Raw genomic sequence first — 24,531 nt, 5'->3', positions numbered from 1 at the left:
GGGAGCCCTCAATGCCCCCAGCCAGGTGCTTGGGAAAGATGTTGAACACAAGTGGGCCCAGAGCTGAGCCCTGGGGAGCACCACTGGCCACAGGCCTCCCAGCTGCCTCTGTGCCCCTGCTGACAGCCCTCTGAGCTCTGCTGTGCAGCCAGTTTGCAAAGCACCTCCTGGAGCAAGCAGCAGTGATGCTTCTGAGCCATTCACTGAGGGGGGCTGGCAGTGCAGGTGCTGAGAGCACTGCTGCCTTCTGCTCCCCACTGCCTGTGTGCAACAGATTGAACTGGCCCTGAGCCTGACCTGGCTGAAACACTGACCTCAGAGTCCTGCCAGCCCTGTGCATGCCCTAGCAGGGACCAAAGCCCCAGGTGCCCAGCAGCCACAGCTCACCCTGCAATGGCATCAGGAGATTCTCCTGGCCCTCTGCACTGTAGTGGATGGATCAGCTCAGCACCAGCAGAGGCATTCTGCTCACAGAGCTGTCAGGCTGCAAACACCTCCAGGCAGGAGGCTGCAAACACCTCCAGGCAGGAGGCTGCCACCACCTCCCTGGGCAGCCTGTGCCAGGCTCTCACCACCCTCCTGGCCAACAACTTCTTCCTCACAGCCAAGCTCCAGCTCCCCACTTCTAGTGCTGCTCCATCCCCCCCAGTCCTGTCCCTCCCTCACACCCCAGAGCAGAGGGGCAGGATCCTCTCCCTCCACCTCTGCCAATGGGCACTGGCAGCCCAGAAGCAGCTCAGCTGCCCTTGGCCTTCTGGGCTGCCAGTGCCCATTGCTGCCTCCCTGTCCCAAGCCTGATTCCTGCCACCCTCAGAGGTGTCCCAGACCCCTATCCCTCCCTGACACCCTCCAAAGTCCCTCCCCAGCTTGCTTGCAGCCCCCTGCAGCTCCTGCAAGGCCACCAGAAGCTCTCCTGGGAGCCTTCTCCTCTGCAGCCTGCACAACCCCAACTCTCTCAGGCTGTCTGCAGAGCAGAGCAGCTCCAGCCCTCTGCTCCTCCTCCTGGCCCTGCTCTGGACACCTCCCAGCCTCTCCAGAGCCTTCCTCTAAGAGAGGCTCCAGAACTGCTGAGCTGGAGGGGAGGAAGTCCCAGCTGGCAGGGAGGACACAAGCTGCTACTCACTGTGTTTCGGACCACAAAGAGATGCTTAGGAGCTGCCTGAGCCTTTGTTATCTTCAGGTAGTTTGTCCAGCTGAATTCTTCTTCCTTATAACCTACAACCCCTCAGGAAAAGAAAGCAGAGCAGCAAGTTCACAGAGAGCAGCCAGGGGGTCGTGTGGCCCAGCCCAGGCACCCCCAGCCGGCTCTGCTGGCCCTGCCGAGCCCCCGAGTCCCCCCTGCCAGCAGCGTGGTTGGGGAGCCACTATTTGTGCCCCCCCTCCTCCAGCTGGAGCCACCAGCTGAGGCTGGCTAACTGCTTACCCTTGGGGGGCTGGAGTTTGTGGCCTGTCTCCTCAAACCAGCCAGCAGGGTGGATGTCAGGGGAGTCAGCATTGAGCCAGAAGTCGTGGCACTCGGAGTAGCCGTCGAAGTGGAGGCGCATCCGGTAGCCACACACCTGCCAGGGGGGCAGCGGGGAGGAGGAGAGGGCCATGGAGACCTCCTGCTCCCCTGGGCTGGGCACTGCATGCTCCTGCCCTCCCACACAGCCCCAGCACACAGTCACTCAGGCCACTCACCGCCCAAGCAGGGGCCAGCCCCAAGAGGCATCCAGATGGCCAGCCCAGGCCAGCCCCGGGACCCGTGGGGAACCTTCCTGGGTCCAGCAGGAGCAAGGATTCCCTTTGCTGCCCCCAGGGGAGCTGCTGGCACAGGGATTTGGGGTGAATGGCAATGCTGCCTCAGTGAGACCCTGCCAGCAGACAGCACAGCAGCCCCTGCAGGATGTGTGACCAGCCTGGCTGCCCCGGGAGCACTGCAAGCCAAGGCTGCTTCAGCTGCCTCACAGATCACAGAGCAGGGCTGGAAGGGACCCCAAGGCTCAGCCAGCCCCAAGCCCCTGCCATGGGCAGGGACACCTCACACCACAGCAGGTTGCTCACAGCCACCTCCAGCCTGGCTGCAAACACCTCCAGGCAGGAGGCTTCCACCACCTCCCTGGGCAGCCTGTGCCAGGCTCTCACCACCCTCCTGGCCAACAACTTCTTCCTCACAGCCAAGCTCCAGCTCCCCACTTCTAGTGCTGCTCCATCCCCCCCAGTCCTGTCCCTCCCTCACACCCCAGAGCAGAGGGGCAGGATCCTCTCCCTCCACCTCTGCCAATGGGCACTGGCAGCCCAGAAGCAGCTCAGCTGCCCTTGGCCTTCTGGGCTGCCAGTGCCCATTGCTGGCTCCCTGTCCCAGGCCTGATTCCTGCCCCCCTCAGAGGTGTCCCAGACCCCTATCCCTCCCTGACACCCTCCAAAGTCCCTCCCCAGCTTGCTTGCAGCCCCCTGCAGCTCCTGGCAGGCCACCAGAAGCTCTCCTGGGAGCCTTCTCCTCTCCAGCCTGCACAACCCCAACTCTCTCAGGCTGTCTCCAGAGCAGCTCCAGCCCTCTGCTCCTCCTCCTGGCCCTGCTCTGGACACCTTCCAGCCCCTCCAGAGCCTTCCTGGCACAGAGGCTCCAGAGCTGGCCCCAGAGCTGCAGCTGTGGGCTCAGCAGAGTGGAGCAGAGGGGCAGAATCCCCTCCCTGGCCCTGCTGGCCACACTTCTGCTGCTGCAGCCCAGGCTCTGCTTGGCTCTCTGGGCTGCAAGTGCTCCCTGCTGGCTGCTGCTGAGCTTCTCCTCCCCCAGCACCCCCAAGGCCTTTGCTCCAGGGCTGCTCTCCAGCCAGTCCCTGCCCAGCCTGTAGCAGTGCCTGGGATTGCCCTGCCCCAGCTGCAGGACCTTGCCCTTGGTCTTGTTGAACCTCCTGAGGTTGCCTTGGGATCAGCTCTGCAGCCTGTGCAGGTCCCTCTGGATGGATCCTTCCCTCCAGCTGTCAGCTGCAGCACACAGCTTGGTGCTGAGGGAGCCTCAGTGCCTCTCTCCATGGCACCAACAAAGATGTTAACCAAGCCTGGTGCCAGCACTGAGCCCTGGGGGACTCCACTTGGCCATGGGCCACTGGCAGCCACTCTGGGTGCAGCCAGCTCTGCACCCACTGAGTTCTCCATCCATGGAGCCCATCCTGCACTAGCCTGGAGCCCAGGATGTTGTGTGGGACAGTGTGTGAGGCTTAGCTCAGGTATGGCACAGCAGCTGCTGTGCACTGGGAGCACACTCCCCATCTGCCTGCCTGAGCTGCCCATCTCATGCAGCACCATGCAGCTGAGGGGCCAAAGCCCACCTCCTCCAGGGGCCAGCCTGCAGCACCTCCCCACTCAGAGCCTCCTGCTGCACAGCTGTGAGCAGGAACCAAGGCACTGGCACAGGTAGGGAGGTGGTGGAAGCCTCCTGCCTGGAGGTGTTTGCAGCCAGCCTGGAGGTGGCTGTGAGCAACCTGCTGTGGTGTGAGGTGTCCCTGCCCATGGCAGGGGCTTGGGACTGGGTGAGCCTTGAGCTCCCTTCCAGCCCTGGCAGCTCTGTGATCCTATGACAGGAGAACCTTACCTCAGCCACTGTCAGGATGAAGTACATGGATGGGTGCTGTGGATCAATCCCCTCCAGCTTCATCCCCACTTTAAAGCCATTCTTGTGCTGGGAAGCTACTTGATACTGGAAACAAGAATGAAACCACAATGAGAAATGGCAGAGCTGGGCCTAGAACCATCCCAGGGAGCAGCCAGCAGGCAGTGGGAGCTGCTGGCACCAGGAGGCTGTGGGCCACAAGTTCTGCTGTCATCCAAATGTTACTTCTCTTCACACATTCTTCCACGTCCTGGTGGGTTTGGGTCTCTTGCTACTGGCAGGGCAGGATGTCCCTAGGCTAAGAGCTGCAGCCAGGGTGAGTGGGGCACAGGCCTGGCTTCTCTTGCCCTCTGGCCATCAGGCTCCTGGGAGCAGGGGTGCAGCCCAGCAACACAGCCTTGGGAGAGCCCACCTCTGGGCTTTGAAGAAGGGCTGGAAAGGCTCAGCCACCCGGACAGAGGCACAGGGGTGCCCTAGGTAAATGTGGGGGGTGTGCTGGGGAGGAGGAGTGTGGGCAGATCCAACCTGGAGGTCAGCTGGTCACCCCCAGGTGAAGCTGGGAGCTGGCTTAGCACTCAGAGTCCCACAGACCAGGGAGGCAAGGAGGACAGGAGGAGGAGGAGGAGGGGAGGGGGGAAAAAAAGGGAAAGAAAAAACAGATGAAAGAGGGAAAACAAAGAGAGGAAAATCCCAACTCACATCCTGGAAGAGATCTAAAGGGGCAGCCACAGCTTTCTGCTCCTCCAGGTAGGACGCCCAAGACCAGCCTTCTTTCTTCTCCTCACTGGCACCTGAGCGCAGCACAAACGCACACACAAGAGCTCTGCTGAGGGCCAGCCCCAGCCCCTGCCTGCCCTGGGCGCTCTGCAGGGCACACTCCTGCTCCCTGCCAAGCTCAGCACCCTCCTACCACGGCCCCTGCCCCAGCAGACCTGGGCTGGCTGAGGAGGGGCAGAGCCAAGGGGGTCCTGTGACCCAACCGTCCTCTGGCGCCGTGCAGTGCTCCAGCAGGGCACCAGCAGGGCCTGAGGGCCAAGGCAGCCTGTGCCAAGCACCAGGGCACCTCTGCAACCAGTCCTGCTCCAGCCAGCACTTCCACCATGGCCTCAGCACCGATGGACTGGGGACAGCCAGGAGGATCCATCCGGAGGTCTGGGAGTCAGTCCCAGGTGCGAGGGGCTCCCAGCCAGCCAAAGCAGCTGGGGGCTCCCCTCCTGCTGCCACTCCAGAGGCCAGCTCTGCCATCCTCTGCTCTGAGACAACCAGCTGAGCCCCCCTCAGCACACCAGGACCACCCTGATGCCCTAGAGATCCATTTACTCCTATGACATTCAAGAGAAGAAGACAGCACTCCCTGGTCCTGGGCAGGGAGGAGACGCTCCAGGCCTTTCCCCCCCACCAAGGCCTTGCCTGAGGCACACACAACATAATCCAAGCCCCTTGCTCTCAGCCACTTTCTGTCCCTGCTTTGTAGCCCCTGAAGGGACTCCAGGAGGGCTGTGGCTATTCCAGCCCTGAGTAATTCACAACTACAGCCAGCATCAGAGGAAACCCAAACCAACTCCCTGGCTTTAGGGGAAGTGGAGATGTCTAAACCAAGAACTTGCAGAGGGGTCCCTGGAGGTGTTTGCAGCCAGGCTGGATGGGGGTCTGAGCAGCCTGCTGTGGTGTGAGGTGTCCCTGCCCATGGCAGGGGGGTTGGAACTGGCTGAGCCTTGAGCTCCCTTCCAGCCCTGGCAGCTGTGTGACTCTGTGATTCTGAATTAAAGCTGAGCTTCAGTCAGGAAGGTGACAGAGTCCAAATGCTTTGCTAATGCTCAGCAGTGACAAAAACCTTCACTGTCTTTTAGGACATAGGAAACACAAAAAGTGGCAGGCAGGGTTGGGAACTCCCTGAGCAGAAGCTGTGCAGCTCTGGAGAGCAACAACTCCACCTGGAGACAGAGCACACAGCAACTCTGCTGCCCTGAAGCATCCAGGCATGGATTGCTGTTTGTTGAGGGGGGCCAAGAAGGCCAAGGGCATCCTGGCCTGCAGCAGGAAGAGTGTGGCCAGCAGGAGCAGGGAGCTCATCCTGCCCTGTGCTCAGCACTGCTCAGCCCACACCTGGAGTCCTGTGGCCAGCTCTGGGCTCCTCAGGTCAGGAAAGAGGTTGAGCTGCTGGAAGGTGTCCAGAGAAGGGCAACAAAGCTGGGGAGGGGTCTGGAGCACAGCCCTGGGAGGAGAGGCTGAGGGAGCTGGGGTTGCTTAGCCTGCAGAAGAGGAGGCTCAGGGGAGACCTTCTTGCTCTCTGCAACTCCCTGCAGGGAGGTTGGAGCCGGGGGGGGGTTGGGCTCTTGTGCCAGGCAGCCAGCCCCAGAACAAGAGGACACAGTCTCAAGCTGTGCCAGGGGAGGTTTAGGCTGGAGGTGAGGAGAAAGTTCTTCCCAGCCACAGAGATTGGCCCTGGGGCTGTGCTGCCCAGGGAGGTGGTGGAGTCACCTCCTCTGAGAAGGTCCAGCAAGAGATCCCCATGATGGGTGGAAGCTGAGGCAGAGGAAGTTCCATGGAAACAGGAGGAGGAATTATTTCCCTGTGAGGTTGACAGAGCCCTGGAGCAGGCTGCCCAGGGGCTGTGGAGTCTCCTTCTCTGGAGATACTCAAGGCCTGCCTGGATGAGTTCCTGTGTGACCTGGTGTAGGTGATCCTGCTCTGGCTGGGGGTTGTCCTGGCTGATCTCTCAAGGCCCCTGGCATTCTGTGATTCTGTGACATGAGACAACCCCAACCTCCTGAGCTTCAGAGGCACCACCAGACCTACAGGAGCAGCCCCAAACCTGTGAGCTCCTCATCAGGGGAGGCAAGTTCCCACTGAGACCATCAAGTGTCTGGGAGCAAAGCCATGTGTCTGACTGCCCAGGGCAGTGCCTCTCAGGGCAAACGTGGCATCCACCAGCAAGTCACAAATCCTGCTCCCAGGGGCAGGGACCTGAAAGGACTCTCCAGAGCAGCCCAATGCCCGAGGGAGACACAGCCACATCCAAAGAGTGCACAGTTCCCAGGGAGAGAAAGAGAGGAAAGGAGAGAAATGGAAGGAGACAGGGAGCAGGATCAAGCAAGCAGAGGGGCTCAGGAGCCTTCAGGAACTTGTGCCCCTGCAGTGATGGCACTGGGGGTCTGGCTCCACTGGAGCACCAAGGTGTTGGCTCAGCCCTGCCCCATGGCAGAAGCACTCAGCCCCCTGGCTGCCCTCCGTACCGTGCTGGCTCCCGTTCCACGCCTCGGGCTCCGGGTTGCTGAGGGCAGAGTCTCCTGCTGAGGTCTTCCTCTCCTCCTGTTTTTCCTCCTAGACATGAGAGCAAACAAAACAGAAGCCCATGGTGCTGGAGGCTGAGGTGCCAAGGGCCACACTGAGCTGCTGCAGTGTCCATGACTTGACCAGCACTTGGCCCTCAGGACCTGATGGTGGGAGCCTGGGAGGGGGTTTTGTGCTGAGTGATCACACCTGGAGTGGATCTGCTGCAGGCAGGGCTGGCCAGCAGAGCCTCCTTGCCTTGGCAAAGCCATTCTCATGCAGGTAAGACACTCTCTTCCTTCACCACTTTGCTGGCCCAGACCCCCAAAAGCAGTTGGGGGTGTTTCACACCTCCAGTCCCATCAAGACAGGACAAGAGGCAGTGAGCACAAACTCAAATACCAGAAGCTCCATCTAAACATGAAGAGGAACTTCTCTAAGGGTGCTGGAGCCCTGCATCAGGCTGCCCAGAGAGGTGATGGAGTCTCCATCTCTGGAGACATCTAGAACCTGCCTGAGTGTGTTCCTGTGTGAGCTCCTCTGGGTGATGCTGCCTGGCAAGGAGGGTTGGACACAGAGAGATTGGGCACTGGGGATGTGCTGCCCAGGGAGGTGGTGGAGTCCCCATCCCTGGAGGTGTTTATGAAGAGCCTGGCTGAGGCCCTTGGTGCCATGGTTTGGTTGATGAGATGGTGCTAGGTTGGACTGGGTGATCTCAAAGCTCTTTTCCAACCTGGTGAATTCTGTACTCTGTATCTCCAGAGGTGCCTTCCAGCCCCTCCCATCCCCACCCCTCCCACCCTCTCATTCTGTCAGGCTGTGCCTAGCATTGCCCAAGCCAAGCAGCCAGCCATGTGTCCAGCAGCCCTGCTGCTCCACACACCCCAGGCCTGAGCAGCCCAGAGCTGGCAGAGCACCGGGAGGCAGGGCTGGGAGCCGCGGTGCCCCCGGGGCGGCCCCTGGCCTGCCCTCGCCGTCGGGCAGCTGCCCTCCCTGCCCCCTTCCTACCATCTGCTCAGATTCATATTCCTCCTCTGAGGGGCTCTGGTAGTCCTTCCTCTTTCGTTTCTTCACTGGCTTGAGGATCTCAGTGGCAATGGTGCTGCTGGCAGAGTTCTCCACGATGACAGACCTACAGGGAGCAGGGGAGGCTGAGCCCCCGGGGCCTGGCCCCCGGAGCAGCTGGGTGCCAGTGGCTGCTGCAGCCTCCCTGTCACTCCCCTCTGCCTCACCTGCTCCCATCCCTCCTGACTAAGCTCTGCACAAGTTGGCAGGAGGTTAGAAGCAGGGTGCAGACCAGAGGCACCCTCACACACTTGGGTGTCAGAGACCTGAGCCCAGGGATGGATCCAAAGCTACCTGGCTTCAGAGCAGGGCTCAAAGCTGCCTCAGAGCCCTGCAGGGGCACTGGAAAACAAGCCCCAGGAGTCACACACCAAAAAGCAGAGGGGCTGGAAACACCCCTGTGACCCACAGCTCCCACTGCCACTCAGCCTGGAAGCATCCACTGCCCCAGCAGGTAGATGTTTGCGAGGCCACAGGCTGGGCAAGGAGGAACCCTGGCTCCTGTGCTTCCTGCCGGCCCCTGGGACAAGTCTCCATCCCCAGGGCACTCTGCCTACAAGAAAGAGGGAAAGGTGTGGGGTCCTCAGCACCTGCTGCACCCCTTGCTGGAGCACGGCCCAGGGGAGGGAGGACAGCCAGAGAGGGCCATGGCTGTGCAGGGAGCAGGCTCCCCTGCCCTCACCTTTCCTTGAACTGCTGGTGGCAGTGCTCGCTGCAGAAGCCCCTGCCCTCCCGGGCCACGTCCAGCGCCTGTCTGCGCCCACAGGTGTCGCAGTGGCACAGCCCCTCCGCCGCTGGCACCTTGCTCTGCTCGGGCACATCTGGGGCAGAGAGAAGAGGGGCACTGAGGGGCGAGGCACAGCAAAGGAAAGGGAGCAGGCAGCAGACCTCCGCCTCGAGCGGGGCCGGCACCGGGCGATGCCCCCTGGAGGATGGCTCCCGCCCCAGATGTGCTGCCGCGGAGCCCTTACCCTGAGCCACAGAGGCGTTGTCCCTGCTGCTGGGGGCCACCTCTGAGTCCTCATCCTTCTCTCTGTGACCTTCCTTCACAGCTTCCACTGCAGGCATCTTGTCAGCACTCACCACCTTCAGCGTCCCATACTCGTTGATTCGAAACTGGGGCATGGAGCCAGAGCACAAGGAAGGAGAGTTAGAGAGGGAGGGAGGGAGAGGGGAGGAGAGAGGGGAGAGGGGGGAGAGGGAGTGAAAGAGAGAGGGAGGGAGAAGGGATGAGAGAGGGGAGAGGGGCTGAGAGGGGGTGAAAGAGAGAGAGAGGGAGGGAGAGGGGATGAGAGAGGGAAGGGGGGGGAGGGAGTGAAAGGGTTAGAGAGAGAGGGAGGGAGAGGGGGTGAGAGAGGGGGGGAGAGGGGGGAGAGGAGTGAAACAGAGAGAGGGAGGGAGAAGGGATGAGAGAGGGAAGGAGGGGGGGGAGGGAGTGAAAGGGTTAGAGAGAGAGGGAGGGAGGGGATGAGAGAGGGGAGGAGAGGGGGGAGAGGGAGTGAAAGGGTTAGGAGAGAGAGGGAGGGAGAGGGGATGGGGGGAGAGGGAGTGAAAGAGATAGAGAGTTAAAGAGAGTGAGTGTGAGGGAGAGGAAGGGAGAGGGAGCAAAAGAGTGAGAGAGAGAGAGTGAGAGAGAGAGAGGAAGGGAGAGGGAAGGAGAGAAAGAGAGGGAGAGAGAGCGAGGAGGAGGGAGAGGGAGGGGGAGGGAGGGAAAAATTATAGAGAGATAGAGAGAGAGGGATAGAGAGGGAGAGGAAGGGAGAGGGAGCAAGAGGGAGAGAGAGAGAGAGGGCTAGAGGGAGAAAGAGCTAGAGAGAGCTAGAGAGAGTTAGTGAGCTAGAGTTAGAGAGTTAGAGCTAGGGAGAGGCAGGGAGAGCTAGAGTTAGAAAGAGATAGAGACAGGAAGAGTTGAGCTAGAGAGAGCTGGGAAGGGCTGGGAAGAGTTGAGCTAGAGAGACCTAGAGAGAGCTAGAAAGAGTCAGAGAGAGAGAGTGAGAGAGTTACAAGGAGTTAGAAAGAGGTAGAAAACAGTTTTAAAGTTAGTTAGAAAGAGCTAGAAAGAGTTAAAAGGAATTAAAAGGAGAGGGAGTGAGAGGGAGTCAAAGGGAGTCAGAGGGAGCCAGAGGGAGCCAAAGGGAGTCAAAGGGAATCAGAGGGAATCAAAGGGAGTTAGAGGGAGTGAAAGGTAATCAGAGGGAGTCAGAGGGAGTCAGAGGGAGTCAAAGGGAGTCAAAGGGAATCAAAGGGAGTTAGAGGGAGTGAAAGGTAATCAGAGGGAGTCAGAGGGAGTCAGAGGGAGTCAGAGGGAGTCAGAGGGAGTCAAAGGGAGTCAAAGGGAATCAAAGGGAGTTAGAGGGAGTGAAAGGTAATCAGAGGGAGTCAGAGGGAGTCAGAGGGAGTCAAAGGGAGTTAGAGGGAGTGAAAGGTAATCAGAGGGAGTCAGAGGGAGTCAAAGGGAGTCAAAGGGAATCAGAGGGAATCAAAAGGAGTTAGAGGGAGTGAAAGGTAATCAGAGGGAGTCAGAGGGAGTCAGAGGGAGTCAGAGGGAGTCAGAGGGAGCCAGAGGGAGTCAAAGGGAGTCAAAGGGAATCAGAGGGAATCAAAGGGAGTTAGAGGGAGTGAAAGGTAATCAGAGGTAATCAGAGGGAGTCAGAGGGAGTCAGAGGGAGTCAAAACATAGTTTAAGAGAGTTAGTTAAAAAGAGCTAGAAACAGTTGCCAAGGAGCAGAGGGGTGCAGGGGGGGGTGAGCTCTGAGCAGGAGGGCCATGGGCACTGTGTCTAACACCAGGAGAGCACAGCACCCAAGCCCCCAGGCCCCCTCGCTGCCTGCCCTCGGGCAGCACCAGGAGGAGCTGGGAGCTGGCTGCAGGCTGTGGAGCTCTGAGGCTGAGAAAGTGGGGCTTGGGGGCACATTCCACATGTGCTGAGGGCACTCACTGTCTGAGGAGTGAGAGCCCACCCTTTCCAGGGGCAGGGCAGCAGTTTGGTGAGAGCCAGCTCCAGGGCACAGCTTGGAACCAAGGATGCCCTGCACAACACTCCCTGTGCAGGGCAGCCCTGCTGCAGCCAGCCCCCCCAGGCACCGGGGGGGGGGGGGTGCTCCCTCTGCTAAGCTCACAAGAGGAGGGGCATTGGGGTGGGGGCACCAGAAGAGCCTCCCAGAGCTGGAAGAGCTTGGGCACGGGTGCTGCCAAGTGCTATGTCACATCCTGGGCACTGCCACTGCCAAGGTGTGCTGGGTTGAAATTTCCCCCCCCCAGCATTAACTTTGCCAGCCCAGCCCAGCCCAGCAGGGAGCAAATGCAGGCTGTGGTTGCAGGCAAACTCCAGCCTCCAGTGGAATGCAAGGCACATGGACAGAATACCCAGGAGTTACAATATGCACAGGGACCTACAGTTAACAAACAGCACAAGAACCTCCTGGCCAGAGACCAGGGGGAGCTTCTCCTCCCCTGCCTGCCCAGCCCCTCCTGTCCAAAAGGGAGAAGGGAGCAGAGAAGTTGCTACCAAAACAAGGTCAAGCAGAAGCAAGTTAGGATCTCTCCAGAGCCACAAAGTGAGAAGAGAGGAGAGAATTGTGTGGGTACAGCCAGCCTGCTGGCACAGATCTCTCCAGTGGCATTGGTTAGAGTTATCTTTGTTCTCCTTTTTACACCCAAGAGTGATTCACTGACATTCTGCCACTCTCCTGTTCAAGAGCTGTGGCAATTTTTCACAGGCAGAGCCTAAAGCTCCCCCACAGGGGCAAGCATCTGTGAGCTGGGGGTGTTCAGCCTGGGGAAGAGGAGGCTGAGGGGAGACCTCATTGCTGCCTACAACTACCTGAAGGGCATCAGCAGAGCTCACACTCCCCAGCTTGTCCCAGGCAGTGTGCCCAGGGGGCCAAGAAGGCCAAGGGCATCCTGGCCTGCAGCAGGAAGAGTGTGGCCAGCAGGAGCAGGGAGCTCATCCTGCCCTGTGCTCAGCACTGCTCAGCCCACACCTGGAGTCCTGTGTCCAGCTCTGGGCTCCTCAGGTCAGGAAAGAGGTTGAGCTGCTGGAAGGTGTCCAGAGAAGGGCAACAAAGCTGGGGAGGGGTCTGGGGCACAGCCCTGGGAGGAGAGGCTGAGGGAGCTGGGGTTGCTTAGCCTGCAGAAGAGGAGGCTCAGGGGAGACCTTCTTGCTCTCTGCAACTCCCTGCAGCGAGGTTGGAGCCAGGTGGGGGTTGGTCTCTTCTCCCAGGCACCCAGCAGCAGAACAAGAGGACACAGTCTCAAGCTGTGCCAGGGGAGGTTTAGGCTGGAGGTGAGGAGAAAGTTCTTCCCAGCAAGAGAGATTGGCCCTGGGGATGTGCTGCCCAGGGAGGTGGTGGAGTCCCCATCCCTGGAGGGGTTCAAGAGGGGATTGGATGTGGCACTCAGAGCCATGGGTTGGTTGTCAGGAGGGGTTAGGGATTAGGGAACAGGTCGGACTGGATGATCTCTGAGGTCTTTTCCAGCCTGGTTGACTCCCTGAGGGCAAAGACAGCAGCCCAGGGCTCCCCTTACCCGCAGGTTGCTGCCGGGCAGCGTGGCCACCCCGTCCTTCCACTCCAGCACACGGACAGTGCTGCAGGCCTGCACCCCACTGATCTGGGGGATGACAGCAGCTGTGATGGGCTCACCCCCTGCTCCCCTCTCGGGCCTCTCGGCCCCCGTGCTCCGCTGTGGCTCGCGGGGGAAGCGCTGGATCTCCAGGGCGCTGCTGGGAAGGTTGATGGTTGTGGCGTTGGCTGGAGAAGGCAAGAAAGGAAACAACCAGAGGCATGCACACAGCACTGCCTGCTGCTGCTGCTGCTGCTGCTGCTGCTGCTGCTGCTGCTGCTGCTGCAAGCCAGCCTCCATGCAGCACACAGTGACAGCCAGCACACAGCCCCCCCCAGGTGAGGGCTCAGTAAAGCACCCAGGGGCAGGCAGTGTGAGCCAGCAGGCTCTGCAGGCAGCAGGGGCCTGGGCTGGGCTGGGGCACTGCCCACAGTCAAGAGCTCTGCTTCAGAGGAGGCTGCAGGCAGCGGGGGTTGGTCTCCTCTCACAGGCAACAAGTGACAGGAGGAGAAGAAATGGCCTCAAGCTGTGCCAGGGGAGGCTCAGGTTGGAGCTCAGGAACAATCTCTTCCCAGAAGGGCTCTCAGGCTCTGTCCCAGGCTGCCCAGGGCAGTGGCAGTGAATCAGCAGCAAGAGAGATTGGCCCTGGGGATGTGCTGCCCAGGGAGGTGGTGGAGTCCCCAGCCCTGGAGGTGTTTCAGAGCTGCCTGGATGTGGTGCTGAGGGCTGTGGGGCAGTGGCTCAGCACCAGTGGTGGCTCAGCAGCAGTGAGCTCTGGGTGAGGGACTGGACTTGAAGGGAGGTTGGAGCCAGGTGGGGGTTGGTCTCTTCTCCCAGGCACCCAGCACCAGAACAAGAGGACACAGTCTCAAGCTGTGCCAGGGGAGGTTCAGGCTGGAGGTGAGGAGAAAGTTCTTCCCAGCAAGAGAGATTGGCCCTGGGGATGTGCTGCCCAGGGAAGTGGTGCAGTCCCCATCCCTGGAGGTGTTCAAGAGGGGATTGGATGTGGCCCTTGGAGCCCTGGTTTGGCTGTCAGGAGGTGGTGGGTGCTAGGTTGGACTTGGTGATCTCTGAGGTCTTTTCCAACCTGGCTGATTCTGTGAGTGCTCTGTGCCAAGGTCACCCATGGGGCTGGCCCAGGGAAGGCAGCAGATGTGACTCTGGATCTCAGCAGAACTTTGGGCACTGTGTCCCACACTCTCCCTCTGGACAAAGCATCCAGCCAGATCAATCCAGAGGACAGGGGGCCAGGCACAAAGAGCACATGGGGATGCCCCAGGCTGTGGCTCCATCTCACAGCCAGTGCTCTGACAAAGGTTCCTATAAAGGATCTGGGTGCTGGAGGTGAAGGTACACAGAGGCAGTGTGCTGCTGAGGCTGCCTCAGGAGGAGCTGTGGGTAGAGCAGAGAGCTGGGCAGCCACCAGGAGTGTGACATTCAACCAGAGCAAGTGGCAGATTCTGCAGCTGGCACAGCTCAGTCCTGGGAGACAGCAGGCTGCAGAGCAGCCCCACAGACAGACAGCAGGCTGTGAGCTGCTGGCAAGGTGAGCAGCAGTCAGCAGGCTGCCCAGTCCTGGGGGGCATCCAGCACAGCACAGGGAGCCAGGCCAGGAGGGTGATTGTCCCTCTCTGCACAGCACTGCTGTGGCCTCACCACGAGTGCTGGGAGCACAAAGGACAGTCAGAGTGGCCAGAGGAGGGAGACTAAGGTGGGGAAAGGTCTTGAGGACAAGACTTACAAGGAGCAGCTGAGGTCATTTGGCTTCTTCAGCTGGGAGAAGGCTGAGGGGGACCTCCTGGCAGGCTACAGCTTCCTGAAGGGGGGCAGTGGAGGGGGAGGTGCTGAGCTCCTCTGGTGCCTGGCAAAGGACCCAGGAAAGGGAGTGAAGCTGCATCTGGGCAAGTGCAGGTTGGGCATTAGAAGGCTCTGGGTGGTAGGTCCCTGGAGCAGGGAACAGGCTCCCCAGGGAAGTGGTGGTGGCACCAAGCCTGTCAGAGACCAAGGAGCATCTGGGTGATGCTCCTAGTCCCATAGCTGAGTTCTAGGTAACCCTGCAAGGAGCAGGGAGTTGGACCTGATGATCCTGTTGCGTCCCTTCCACCTTGAGATGTTCTGTGAGGATGTGGCAAGTCAAGAAGCCACAAGCTCTGCAGAGCAGGCACCCAGCTCCCTCTGCTGAGCTGGATTCCAACTCCCTCTGCTGAGCTGGATTCCAGCTCACTGTGCAGAGCAGGCACCCAGCTCACTGTGCAGAGCTGGCACCCAGCTCACTGTGCAGAGCTGGCACCCAGCTCCCTCTGCTGAGCTGGATTGCAGCTCACTGTGCAGAGCAGGCACCCAGCTCCCTCTGCTGAGCTGGATTGCAGCTCACTGTGCAGAGCAGGCACCCAGCTCCCTCTGCTGAGCTGGATTGCAGCTCACTGTGCAGAGCAGGCACCCAGCTCACTGTGCAGAGCTGGCACCCAGCTCACTGTGCTGAGCTGGATTCCAGCTCCCTCTGCTGAGCTGGATTCCAGCTCACTGTGCAGAGCAGGCACCCAGCTCCCTCTGCTGAGCTGGCACCCAGCTCACTGTGCAGAGCAGGCACCCAGCTCCCTCTGCTGAGCTGGCACCCAGCTCACTGTGCAGAGCTGGCACCCAGCTCACTGTGCTGAGCTGGATTCCAGCTCACTGTGCAGAACTGGCACCCAGCTCCCTCTGCTGAGCTGGATTGCAGCTCACTGTGCAGAGCAGGCACCCAGCTCACTGTGCAGAGCAGGCACCCAGCTCCCTCTGCTGAGCTGGCACCCAGCTCACTGTGCAGAGCTGGCACCCAGCTCACTGTGCAGAGCTGGCACCCAGCTCCCTCTGCTGAGCTGGATTCCAGCTCACTGTGCAGAGCTGGCACCCAGCTCACTGTGCTGAGCTGGATTCCAACTCCCTCTGCTGAGCTGGATTCCAGCTCACTGTGCAGAGCAGGCACCCAGCTCCCTCTGCTGAGCTGGATTCCAGCTCGCTGTGCAGAGCAGGCACCCAGCTCCCTCTGCTGAGCTGGATTCCAGCTCACTGTGCAGAACTGGCACCCAACTCCCTCTGCTGAGCTGGATTGCAGCTCACTGTGCAGAGCAGGCACCCAGCTCACTGTGCAGAGCTGGCACCCAGCTCACTGTGCAGAACTGGCACCCAGCTCACTGTGCAGAACTGGCACCCAGCTCACTGTGCAGAGCAGGCACCCAGCTCACTGTGCTGAGCTGGCACCCAGCTCACTGTGCAGAACTGGCACCCAGCTCACTGTGCAGAGCTGGCACCCAGCTCACTGTGCAGAACTGGCACCCAGCTCACTGTGCTGAGCTGGCACCCAGCTCACTGTGCAGAACTGGCACCCAGCTCACTGTGCAGAGCTGGCACCCAGCTCACTGTGCTGAGCAGGCACCCAGCTCACTGTGCAGAGCAGGCACCCAGCTCACTGTGCACAGCTGGCACCCAGCTCACTGTGCAGAGCTGGCACCCAGCTCACTGTGCTGAGCAGGCACCCAGCTCACTGTGCAGAGCAGGCACCCAGCTCACTGTGCACAGCTGGCACCCAGCTCACTGTGCTGAGCAGGCATCCAGCTCACTGTGCAGAGCTGGCACCCAGCTCACTGTGCTGAGCAGGCATCCAGCTCACTGTGCTGAGCTGGATTCCAGCTCACTGTGCACAGCTGGCACCCAGCTCACTGTGCACAGCTGGCACCAGCTCACTGTGCAGAGCTGGCACCCAGCTCACTGTGCACAGCTGGCACCAGCTCACTGTGCACAGCTGGCACCCAGCTCACTGTGCTGAGCTAGCACAGGGCTTTGGTTTAAAACTCAAGATGTCTGACCAGCCACAAACCACCCCAAGTGATGTGGGCTGGCCAGAGGCAACCTCTAAGACAGCAAGGGCCAAGTGTCCCCAGGTTTGGGAGGAGCAAAGGTCCACAAGGAGGTGTCAGTGTGGAGGGGGGAGGCTGGGGGGCCCCAGCTAGGCAGGACAGCTGCCCATACCTGGTATGATGAAGGCAGTTGTTGGCAAGTGGGTGCTCTGCACAGTGCTCTCAGTGGTGACCACATGGACGCTGACCTCCCCAGGGGCACTCCCCTTGGTGCTCCTCACAACCTCCATCTCTGCTCTGCTGTCCATCACCTTGCCTGGGCACACAGCACCACGCTGGAAGACAGCAAGAGAGAAAGTGAGCCAGGTAGAAGGACAAACAGGCGGGGGGGAAAGAGTGAGAAAGAGGCTGTGGAGGAGGACAGTCCCTTCCTGCCCCCCATCTCCCTCTGCAAGACTCATTCTAGCCCCACTGAACTCAACAGAGGGCAGCATGAAGGTCACAGCTGGCACCAACACGACCTAGCAAAGCCCCTGCTGCAAGCTCCCAGCTCAGAGCCTGCAGACCATGAGAGTCTTTTCTTACCTGGCACCACCATGAGATGGTAGAAGCACAGCAGGTCCACCCCAAGCTGTGACTGCTCCTGGCTCCTGCTGAGGCCTACAGCACTCTGACACAGCCTGCAACTGAGGGCTGGCAAATCCTACCCTGGAGATGAAGGAGGTCCCTGAGGCTGCCCTGCCAGGTCTCCAGTTGAGCTGAGATCCTTGATCCTCTGGCTGGCTGCAAGAGAGAATGGCACAAGTGGCAGGAGCTCACTGGGGAGAGCAGCTGAGTTCCTCACAGCCCTGCTGATGCTCAACCTCTTTCACCATGAATCTCAAAGAGAAGATAAGGTGTGGGGGCCCTGAGGGCACTTCTGGGCCTTACTGGCCATGACCAGCCTGCCCTTGACCCTCCCACATGAGCCCAGGGGCTCCATGGCAGCCCACTGCAGCAGTATTGCTCTCCAGCAGCTGTCTGGCAGCAGTGGGACCTGCCCTGCTGGCTGCCATCCTGGCTTGGCCTCAGACCTGGTGCCTGAGCTCCTAGCTGGACCTGGCCAGAGGGGCTGCTCCAGCTGCCTGCCTCAGCCCCCCGGCCCTGGAGCAGCAGCTGGGCCCTGCTGTGCCCCAGCAGGCAGGACAGCACTTGCAAGAGGATGCCCTCACAGCAGGGCCTGCCTCCAAGCAGGAGGAAGAGCATCACTGCCTGCTGGGGCCCAGGCAAGGGAGGCCTCTCCTGCCCCAGGGACGAACAGAATGGACACAGGGAGCTGGGCACAAAAGCAGCAGCAGGGATGAGCTCAGGGCAGGCAGAGCTCTGTGTGCCTGCTGCTAGCCACGGCCTGAGCGACCCAGAGACTGGAGTCTGAGGTCTGCAAGACAGCTGGGGAGGAGCTGGGCAAGGGCTGGGAGTGCCAGGCTGAGGGTCAAGGGCTTTGAGCTGGGAGAGGAGAGACTGAGAGTGGAGAGGAGGAAGAAATTGTTGGCAGGGAGGGTGGGGAGAGCCTGGCACAGGCTGCCCAGGGAGGCTGTGGCTGCCTGGAGGTGTTCAGGACCAGGCTGGATGAGGCCTTGAGCAGCCTGTGCTGGTGGGAGGGGTCCCTGCCCATGGCAGGGGGCTTGGAGCTGGCTGAGCTTTAGGCTTCTTTTCAACCCAAACCACTCTTGGATCCTCTGGCTCTGGGCTGGGGAAGGATTCTGGCTCTGCCCCATTCCCCACATCCTCCCCCAAGCAGCTGCTGCTGGCCTGGAGGCAGGGCTGCTGCGGGGCTAAGCAGGGGGCACTGTGCTCATGTCTTGGCTGCTGTTGGTGCAACCTGAACTGCAAGAGAGGAGAGCCACGTGGAGAAGAGGCTGACTGCTTCAGGCAGGCACAGTTAAGGAGGACCTTGGCAAGAAAGGCTGAAGTCTGGGGTTTTAAACCCTGAGACACCAGAGGTGTTACAAGCAGAGAGGAAGGAGTGTGGAGAGAGCTGCTGCTTCCTCTCTCAGCTGTGCCATCAGACACTGAAGTTCAGCTGCCATGGGGTGGACCTCTCCAGGTGCAGGGTCTGAAGACCACTCTCACATGCCAGGAGAACTGAAGGAACTGAGCAACCCAGCTGGAGAGCAGGCTCCAGCTGAGAGCCAGGATGCATTTGGCAGACAACTTGTCTGGGTGCTTCCTCATGCCCACAAGGAACCTATCTGTGATCCCAGGCACTTCAAGCCAGGCTATATCCTTGATTCATCACTCAGGGCAGAGGATTCAAAGACAATCACTGACTCAGAAGAATAGTGAAGAGGTGATTTGGAACAGTCAGCATGGCTTCAGCAAGGGCACATCCTGCCTGACCAGCCTGGTGGCCTTCTGTGAGCAGGTGACAACATCAATAGCTGAGGGGTGAGCAACTGATGTTGTTTGCCTGAGCCTGAGCAAAGCCTTTGACACTGTCCTGCACCACAGCCTGGGCTCCAGGCTGGTGGCACAGGGGTCTGATGGGTGACCACCAGATGGGTACAGAACTGGCTGGAGGGCTGCACCCAAAGGGTGGCTGTCCATGGGTCCATGGCCCAGGGGAGGCCAGGGACAAGCAGAGTCCCTCAGGGATCAGTCCTGGCACCAGGCTTGTTCAGCATCTTTGTGGGTGCCAGGGACAGTGGCACTGAGTGCAGCCTCAGCAGGGCTGCTGATGGCACCAAGCTGTGTGGGGCAGCAGACAGGCTGGAGGGAAGGGATCCATCCAGAGGGAGCTGGGCAGGCTGGAGGGAAGGGATCCAGCCAGAGGGACCTGGGCAGGCTGGAGGGAAGGAATCCATCCAGAGGGACCTGGAGAGGCTGGAGGGAAGGGATCCAGCCAGAGAGACCTGGGCAGGCTGGGGGGAAGGGATCCAGCAAGAGGGACCTGGAGAGGCTGGGGGGAAGGGATCCAGCCAGAGGGACCTGGACAGGCTGGGGGGAAGGGATCCAGCCAGAGGGACCTGGGCAGGCTGGGGGGAAGGGATCCAGCCAGAGGGACCTGGACAGGCTGGTGGGCGCAAGCCAACCTCATGAGGTTCAACAAGCCCAAGGGCAAGGTCCTGCAGCTGGGTGGAGGCAATCCCAGGCACAAACCCAGGCTGGGCAGGGACTGGCTGGAAAGCAGCCCTGAGGAGAGAGCCTTGTGGGTGCTGGGGGAGGAGAAGCTCAGCAGGAGCCAGCAGGGAGCACTTGCAGCCCAGAGAGCCAAGCAGAGCCTGGGCTGCAGCAAGAGAAGTGTGGCCAGCAGGGCCAGGGAGGGGATTCTGCCCCTCTGCTCCACTCTGCTGAGCCCACAGCTGCAGCTCTGGGGCCAGGTCTGGAGCCCCTATGACAAGAGGGATCTGGAGGGGCTGGAAGGTGTCCAGAGCAGGGCCAGGAGGAGGAGCAGAGGGCTGGAGCTGCTCTGCTGTGAGGACAGACTGAAGGAGTTGGGGCTGTTCAGGCTGGAGAGGAGAAGGCTCTGAGGTGACCTCATTGTGGCCTTCCAGGGTCTGCAGGGGGCTCCAAGCAGGCTGGGGAGGGACTGCTCAGGCTCTCAGGCAGTGATAGGACCAGGGGGAATGGAATGAAGCTGGAGGTGGGGAGATTCAGGCTGGAGGTGAGAAGGAAGTTCTTCCCCATGAGAGTGGTGAAGCCCTGGGATGGGTTGTCCAGGGAGGTGGTTGGGGCCCTGTCCCTGGAGGTGTTTAAGGCCAGGCTGGCTGAGGCTCTGGCCAGGCTGATCTAGTGTGGGGTGTCCCTGCCCATGGCAGGGGGGTTGGAACTGGCTGAGCCCTGTGGTCCCTTCCAACCCTGACTGATTCTGTGACACTGTGATACAATTCCCTTCTTTTCAGTCAGCTGTAGGCTTGCTCAGTTTCACCAGCACCTGGGACAGGACATGCCCAGGAAAGGAAACAAGAAGAAGCAGTGCCCAAGCCAGGTGATGCTCCAGCTGCCCTCTCTGCAGCAGCCCCTGGTATGAACAGAGGAGCAAACAGGGCACAGGACATCATCAGCATGGGCCAACCCCCCTCCACATCCCTGGGGATGCTGTCAAGACTGTGCCTGAGGAGCTCATGTGGATTCTAGATGATGGTGCTGCTCCTGAAACAGGAAGAACTAAACTGAGACTTCACCTCCAGGCAAGCCTTCCTCCAACAACCTCCTGGGAGGGCCCCACTGAAGCAAAGAGGCTGTGTCCCCCCCACACCCAGCACTGCTGGGCAGCCCAGCCCACACAGTCAGAGCTCCTCAAAGGCTTTGGGGTTGTCTACACAGACTTGCAAAAAGCCTTTGCCACTGCTCCCCACAAAGCTCTTGTGGCTGCTGCTCAGGGCTTGGCTGAGCAATGCTCTGCTGCACCCAGCCCTGGCCCCCGGAGTGCTGCCCCATGGAGTCAAACCCAGCTGGCAGCTGGGCACCAGGGGTGCTCCTCAGGGCTCAGTGCTGGGACTACTTCTCTTTGACATCTTTGTGGTGACCTTGATGAAGGCACAGAGTGTGTCAGCAGGGAGTTCACAGAGGGCACCAAGCTGGGTGGCAGTGTTGGTCTGCACCAGGGCAGGGAGGCTCTGCTGAGGGGCTTGGATAGGTTGGGTCCATGGTCAGTGTTCCCAGGAGGAGCTTCAGCAAGGCCAAGTGCCAGGTCCTGCCCTTGGGGCACAGCAACCCCAAGCAGTGCTGCAGGCTTGGGGCAGTGTGGCTGGAAACTGCCTGGCAGAAAGGGACCTGGGGGTGCTCCTGGCCAAGCAGCTGAAGAGGAGCCAGCAGTGTGCCCAGGTGGCCAAGGAAGCCAAAGGCCTCCTGGCTGGGCTCAGCAATGCTGTGTCCAGCAGCAGCAGGCAGGGGATTGTGCCCTGGCACTCAGCTCTGGGGAGGCCACAGCTGGAGTGCTGAGCCCAGTTTGGGCTCCTCAGTCCAAGAGATGTGGAGGTGCTGGAGCCAGGGCAGAGCAGGGCAAGGAAGCTGGGAAGGGCCTGGAGGAGAAATCTGATGGAGAGAGACTGAAGGAGCTGGGGATGGTTGGTGTGAAAGAGAGGAGGCTGAGGGGAGACCTCCTGGCTGCCTCCAGCTGCCTGAAAGGAGGCTGTGGGGAGGCTGCTGCTGGTCTCCTCTCACAGGGAGTTAGTGACAGGACAAGAGGCAATGGCCTCAAGCTGCAGCAGGGCACATTAGGAAGTTATTTCCCATCAGGAGTGGTCAGAGACTGGCACAGGCTGCCCAGGGGGGTGGTGGAGTCACCAGCCCTGGAGGTGTTTGGAGGTGGTTTGGCTGTGGTGCTTGGGGCTGTGGGTCAGGGGTGAGCCTTGCAGAGCAGGGTCAGGGGTTGGCCTTGGGGGTCCTGAGGCTCTTTTCCAGCCTGAATGGTTCTGTGGTTCTCACACAATCAGCAGCTCATCAGCATGGGTCAAACACTCTCCAAAGCCCAGGAGACCTCATCAGTGTGGAGAGCACCTGGAGGGAGGGTGCAGAGAGCATGGAGCCAGGCTGCTCTGAGTGGTGCCCAGGGACAGGAGCAGAGACCATGGGTGCAAAGTGGCAGGCAGCAGGGTCCCTGGGAACAGCAGGGAACACTCTTCCACAGGCAGGGTGACCAAGCACTGACACAGGTTGCCCATCTAGGGCAATCCTCAAAGGCTACCTGGCCGTGGTCCAGGGCAGCCAGCTCTTGGTAGCCCCTGATGGAAAACAGTGACCTTGAGAGGTGCCCCCAGCCTCAACCAGCCTGTGACAGAGTGAATTACCTTTACAGGTTTTGCCTCAGCCATAGCTTCTGCATCCCCAACAGGAGCTCAGAGGGCTGTCAGCAGGGGCACAGAGGCAGCTGGGAGGCCTGTGGCCAGTGGTGCTCCCCAGGGCTCAGCTCTGGGCCCACTTGTGTTCAACATCTTTCCCAAGCACCTGGCTGGGGGCATTGAGGGCTCCCTCAGCAAGCTCTGCTGCTACCGAGCTGGGGGGGGCTGACAGCCCTCAGGCTGTGCTGCCATCCAAGCAGAGCTGGGCAGGCTGAGAGCTGGCTGCAGGCAAACCTCCTGAAGGGCAAGGAGGGCAAGAGCAGGGTCCTGCAGCTGGGCAGGAACAGCAGCAGGCAGCAGGACAGGCTGGAGGCTGCCCTGCTGCAGAGCAGCTCCATGCAGCAAGACCTTGGGGTGCTGGTGGGCAGCAAGCTCTGCCTGGGACAGCAATGAGCCCTGGGGGCCAAGAGAGCCAATGGCAGCCTGGGGGGCAGCAAGAAGCTGGGGAGGTTCTGCTGCCCCTCTGCTCTGCCCTGCTGACAGCACTCCTGGAGCACTGTGTCCAGTGCTGGGCTCCCCAGCTCAAGAGAGACAGAGAGCTGCTGGAGAGAGTCCAAGGCAGAGCCAGGAGGATGCTTTGGGGACTTGAGCATCTCCCCTGTGGAGAGAGACTGAGAGCCCTGGGGCTGTTGAGTCTGGAGAGGAGGAGGCTGAGAGGGATCTGATCAATGGCTATCAATAGCTGAGGGCTGGGGGGCAGGAGGGAAGGGGCCAGGCTGTGTTTGGTGGTGCCCAGAGACAGGACAAGGAACAACAGGCACAAGCTGGAACCCAGCAGCTGCCACCTCAACATGAGGAGAAACTTCTTTGGTGTGAGGCTGCTGGAGCCTGGAGCAGGCTGCCCAGAGAGGCTGTGGAGTCTCTGCTCTGGAGCCTTTCCCAGCCCCACCTGGATGCCTTCCTGTGCAGACTCCCCTGGGTGATGCTGCTCTGGCAGGGGGCTTGGAGTGGATGATCTCTGGAGGTCCCTTCCAACCTCTGATGCACTGTGATACCAGCAGCTGGGGTTATTAATTACCTGCAGTGGCAGAACTGAGCCTTTAAGGCACCAGCTGGGATCATGCCTAAACTGCACGTGGTCCATCAGAGCCCTGCAGAGACATGGTGGGCTGGGAGCTGCCCACCTGGAGCTCCCTCTGTCTTCTGCTGCTGCCCAGCTCAGGCAATTAAGAGCCTGGGTGGCACTGCAGGAACACACAGGAGCACACCAAGGTCCCTCTGCACAGGCAGCTGGGCCAGCAGAGAGAGGCAAACACACACAGAATCCTACAATGGCTTGGAAGGGACCTTAGAGCTCATCCAGTTCCCACCCCCTGCCATGGGCAGGGACACCTCCACCAGGCCAGGCTGCTCAAGGCCTCATCCAGCCTGGCCCTGGACACCTCCAGGGAGTGGGCATCCACAACCTCCCTGAGCAACCTGCCTCTTCCTTCCCAAATCTGACTACTGATTCAGACTCAGGAGGCAACACTCAGGAGTTCATGCACTGGAGTAAGCCAGGAGCCACAAAGTCCTCCTGGGCTCCTGCTGCAGCACAGAGTGAGCTTTGGAAAGGACCATGGCATTGATCAGCAGATCTCAGAAGAGGAAGGAACGTCCTTCCATGCAGTCAGAGGCTGCTCATGTTGCACATCTCAAAGCAGCAAATAGATTCTGTGCAGACAGAGACCAGAAGGTGAAGGGCAAGTGGCCTCCAGCGTTAGGCTCAGTCTCAGCTAACAAAGCAAAGATGCTTGAGCTGGGTTAGCACCTGCAGGAGTTTCACTGCCACCAGGACTACCTCTTGGGCCTCTGGATCTGCTCAGACCCACAGGTGGGGAGCAGGAGCAGTTAGCAGGGATCTCAGGTGCCACCTCAAAGGGCTCAAGGTGACACCAGACAGGCTCAGTGCTGAAGCCAGCAGGTAGCCTGAAGCCTGGGCAGCTACAGGCTGGGTGCAGACTCCCAGCCACCAGTGAGAGCAACACAAAAAGGGACATCCACACCCCCCGTGCCAGCCTGCCCTGCTGTAGCACCCAGCCCTGCTGTAACACCCAGCCCTGCTGTGAGGACAGAACTCAGGACACTTCCCCACAAGTGCAAGTTACCCTTCTGAGCACTTCCAAGACCCTGAAACGTTTCCCAGTGTCCACTCTTTTCTTTAATAACTAGTAAGGGAAGAAATGCAGAACCTGGCCCAGACCACGGGGAGCCTGGGGGCTGCTTGCCCTGTGCCCTGCTAGGCTGGACCAGAGCCCTCCCTGCGGCAGGGCACTTCGGAGGGCTGCAGCGCTGTCATCTTCAGGCTCCGGGGCGGCATGAGCACACGTGGAGGGCTGAGGAACAGCTGCAGGAACAAGCACCCGCTCCGGGAGGGACCTGCAACCACTGTCTCGGGCAA

At 60.3% G+C, this 24,531-nt stretch overlaps 1 protein-coding gene across 1 annotated transcript in view; it reads right to left on the bottom strand.

Annotated features, from left to right (window-relative positions):
* L3MBTL1 (L3MBTL histone methyl-lysine binding protein 1) overlaps nucleotides 1–16,662 on the bottom strand; it is a 33,921-nt gene extending 17,259 nt beyond the window's left edge. The window contains exons 1-10 of the mRNA XM_054173385.1: nucleotides 16,502–16,662; nucleotides 12,458–12,681; nucleotides 8,902–9,046; nucleotides 8,613–8,751; nucleotides 7,874–7,997; nucleotides 6,829–6,916; nucleotides 4,292–4,383; nucleotides 3,575–3,679; nucleotides 1,424–1,559; nucleotides 1,124–1,224 (exon numbers count right to left, since the gene is read on the bottom strand). Coding sequence (XP_054029360.1) covers nucleotides 1,124–1,224; nucleotides 1,424–1,559; nucleotides 3,575–3,679; nucleotides 4,292–4,383; nucleotides 6,829–6,916; nucleotides 7,874–7,997; nucleotides 8,613–8,751; nucleotides 8,902–9,046; nucleotides 12,458–12,681; nucleotides 16,502–16,637 — 1,290 coding nt within the window. The 5' untranslated portion in view covers nucleotides 16,638–16,662. The remainder of the gene's footprint in view (nucleotides 1–1,123; nucleotides 1,225–1,423; nucleotides 1,560–3,574; nucleotides 3,680–4,291; nucleotides 4,384–6,828; nucleotides 6,917–7,873; nucleotides 7,998–8,612; nucleotides 8,752–8,901; nucleotides 9,047–12,457; nucleotides 12,682–16,501) is intronic.
* Nucleotides 16,663–24,531: the final 7,869 nt, after the last annotated feature.

The sequence above is a fragment of the Dryobates pubescens genome, chromosome 26 (assembly GCF_014839835.1).
Source record: "Dryobates pubescens isolate bDryPub1 chromosome 26, bDryPub1.pri, whole genome shotgun sequence".
Lineage (NCBI taxonomy): Eukaryota > Metazoa > Chordata > Aves > Piciformes > Picidae > Dryobates > Dryobates pubescens.
This window is presented reverse-complemented; position numbering and strand designations above follow the sequence as displayed.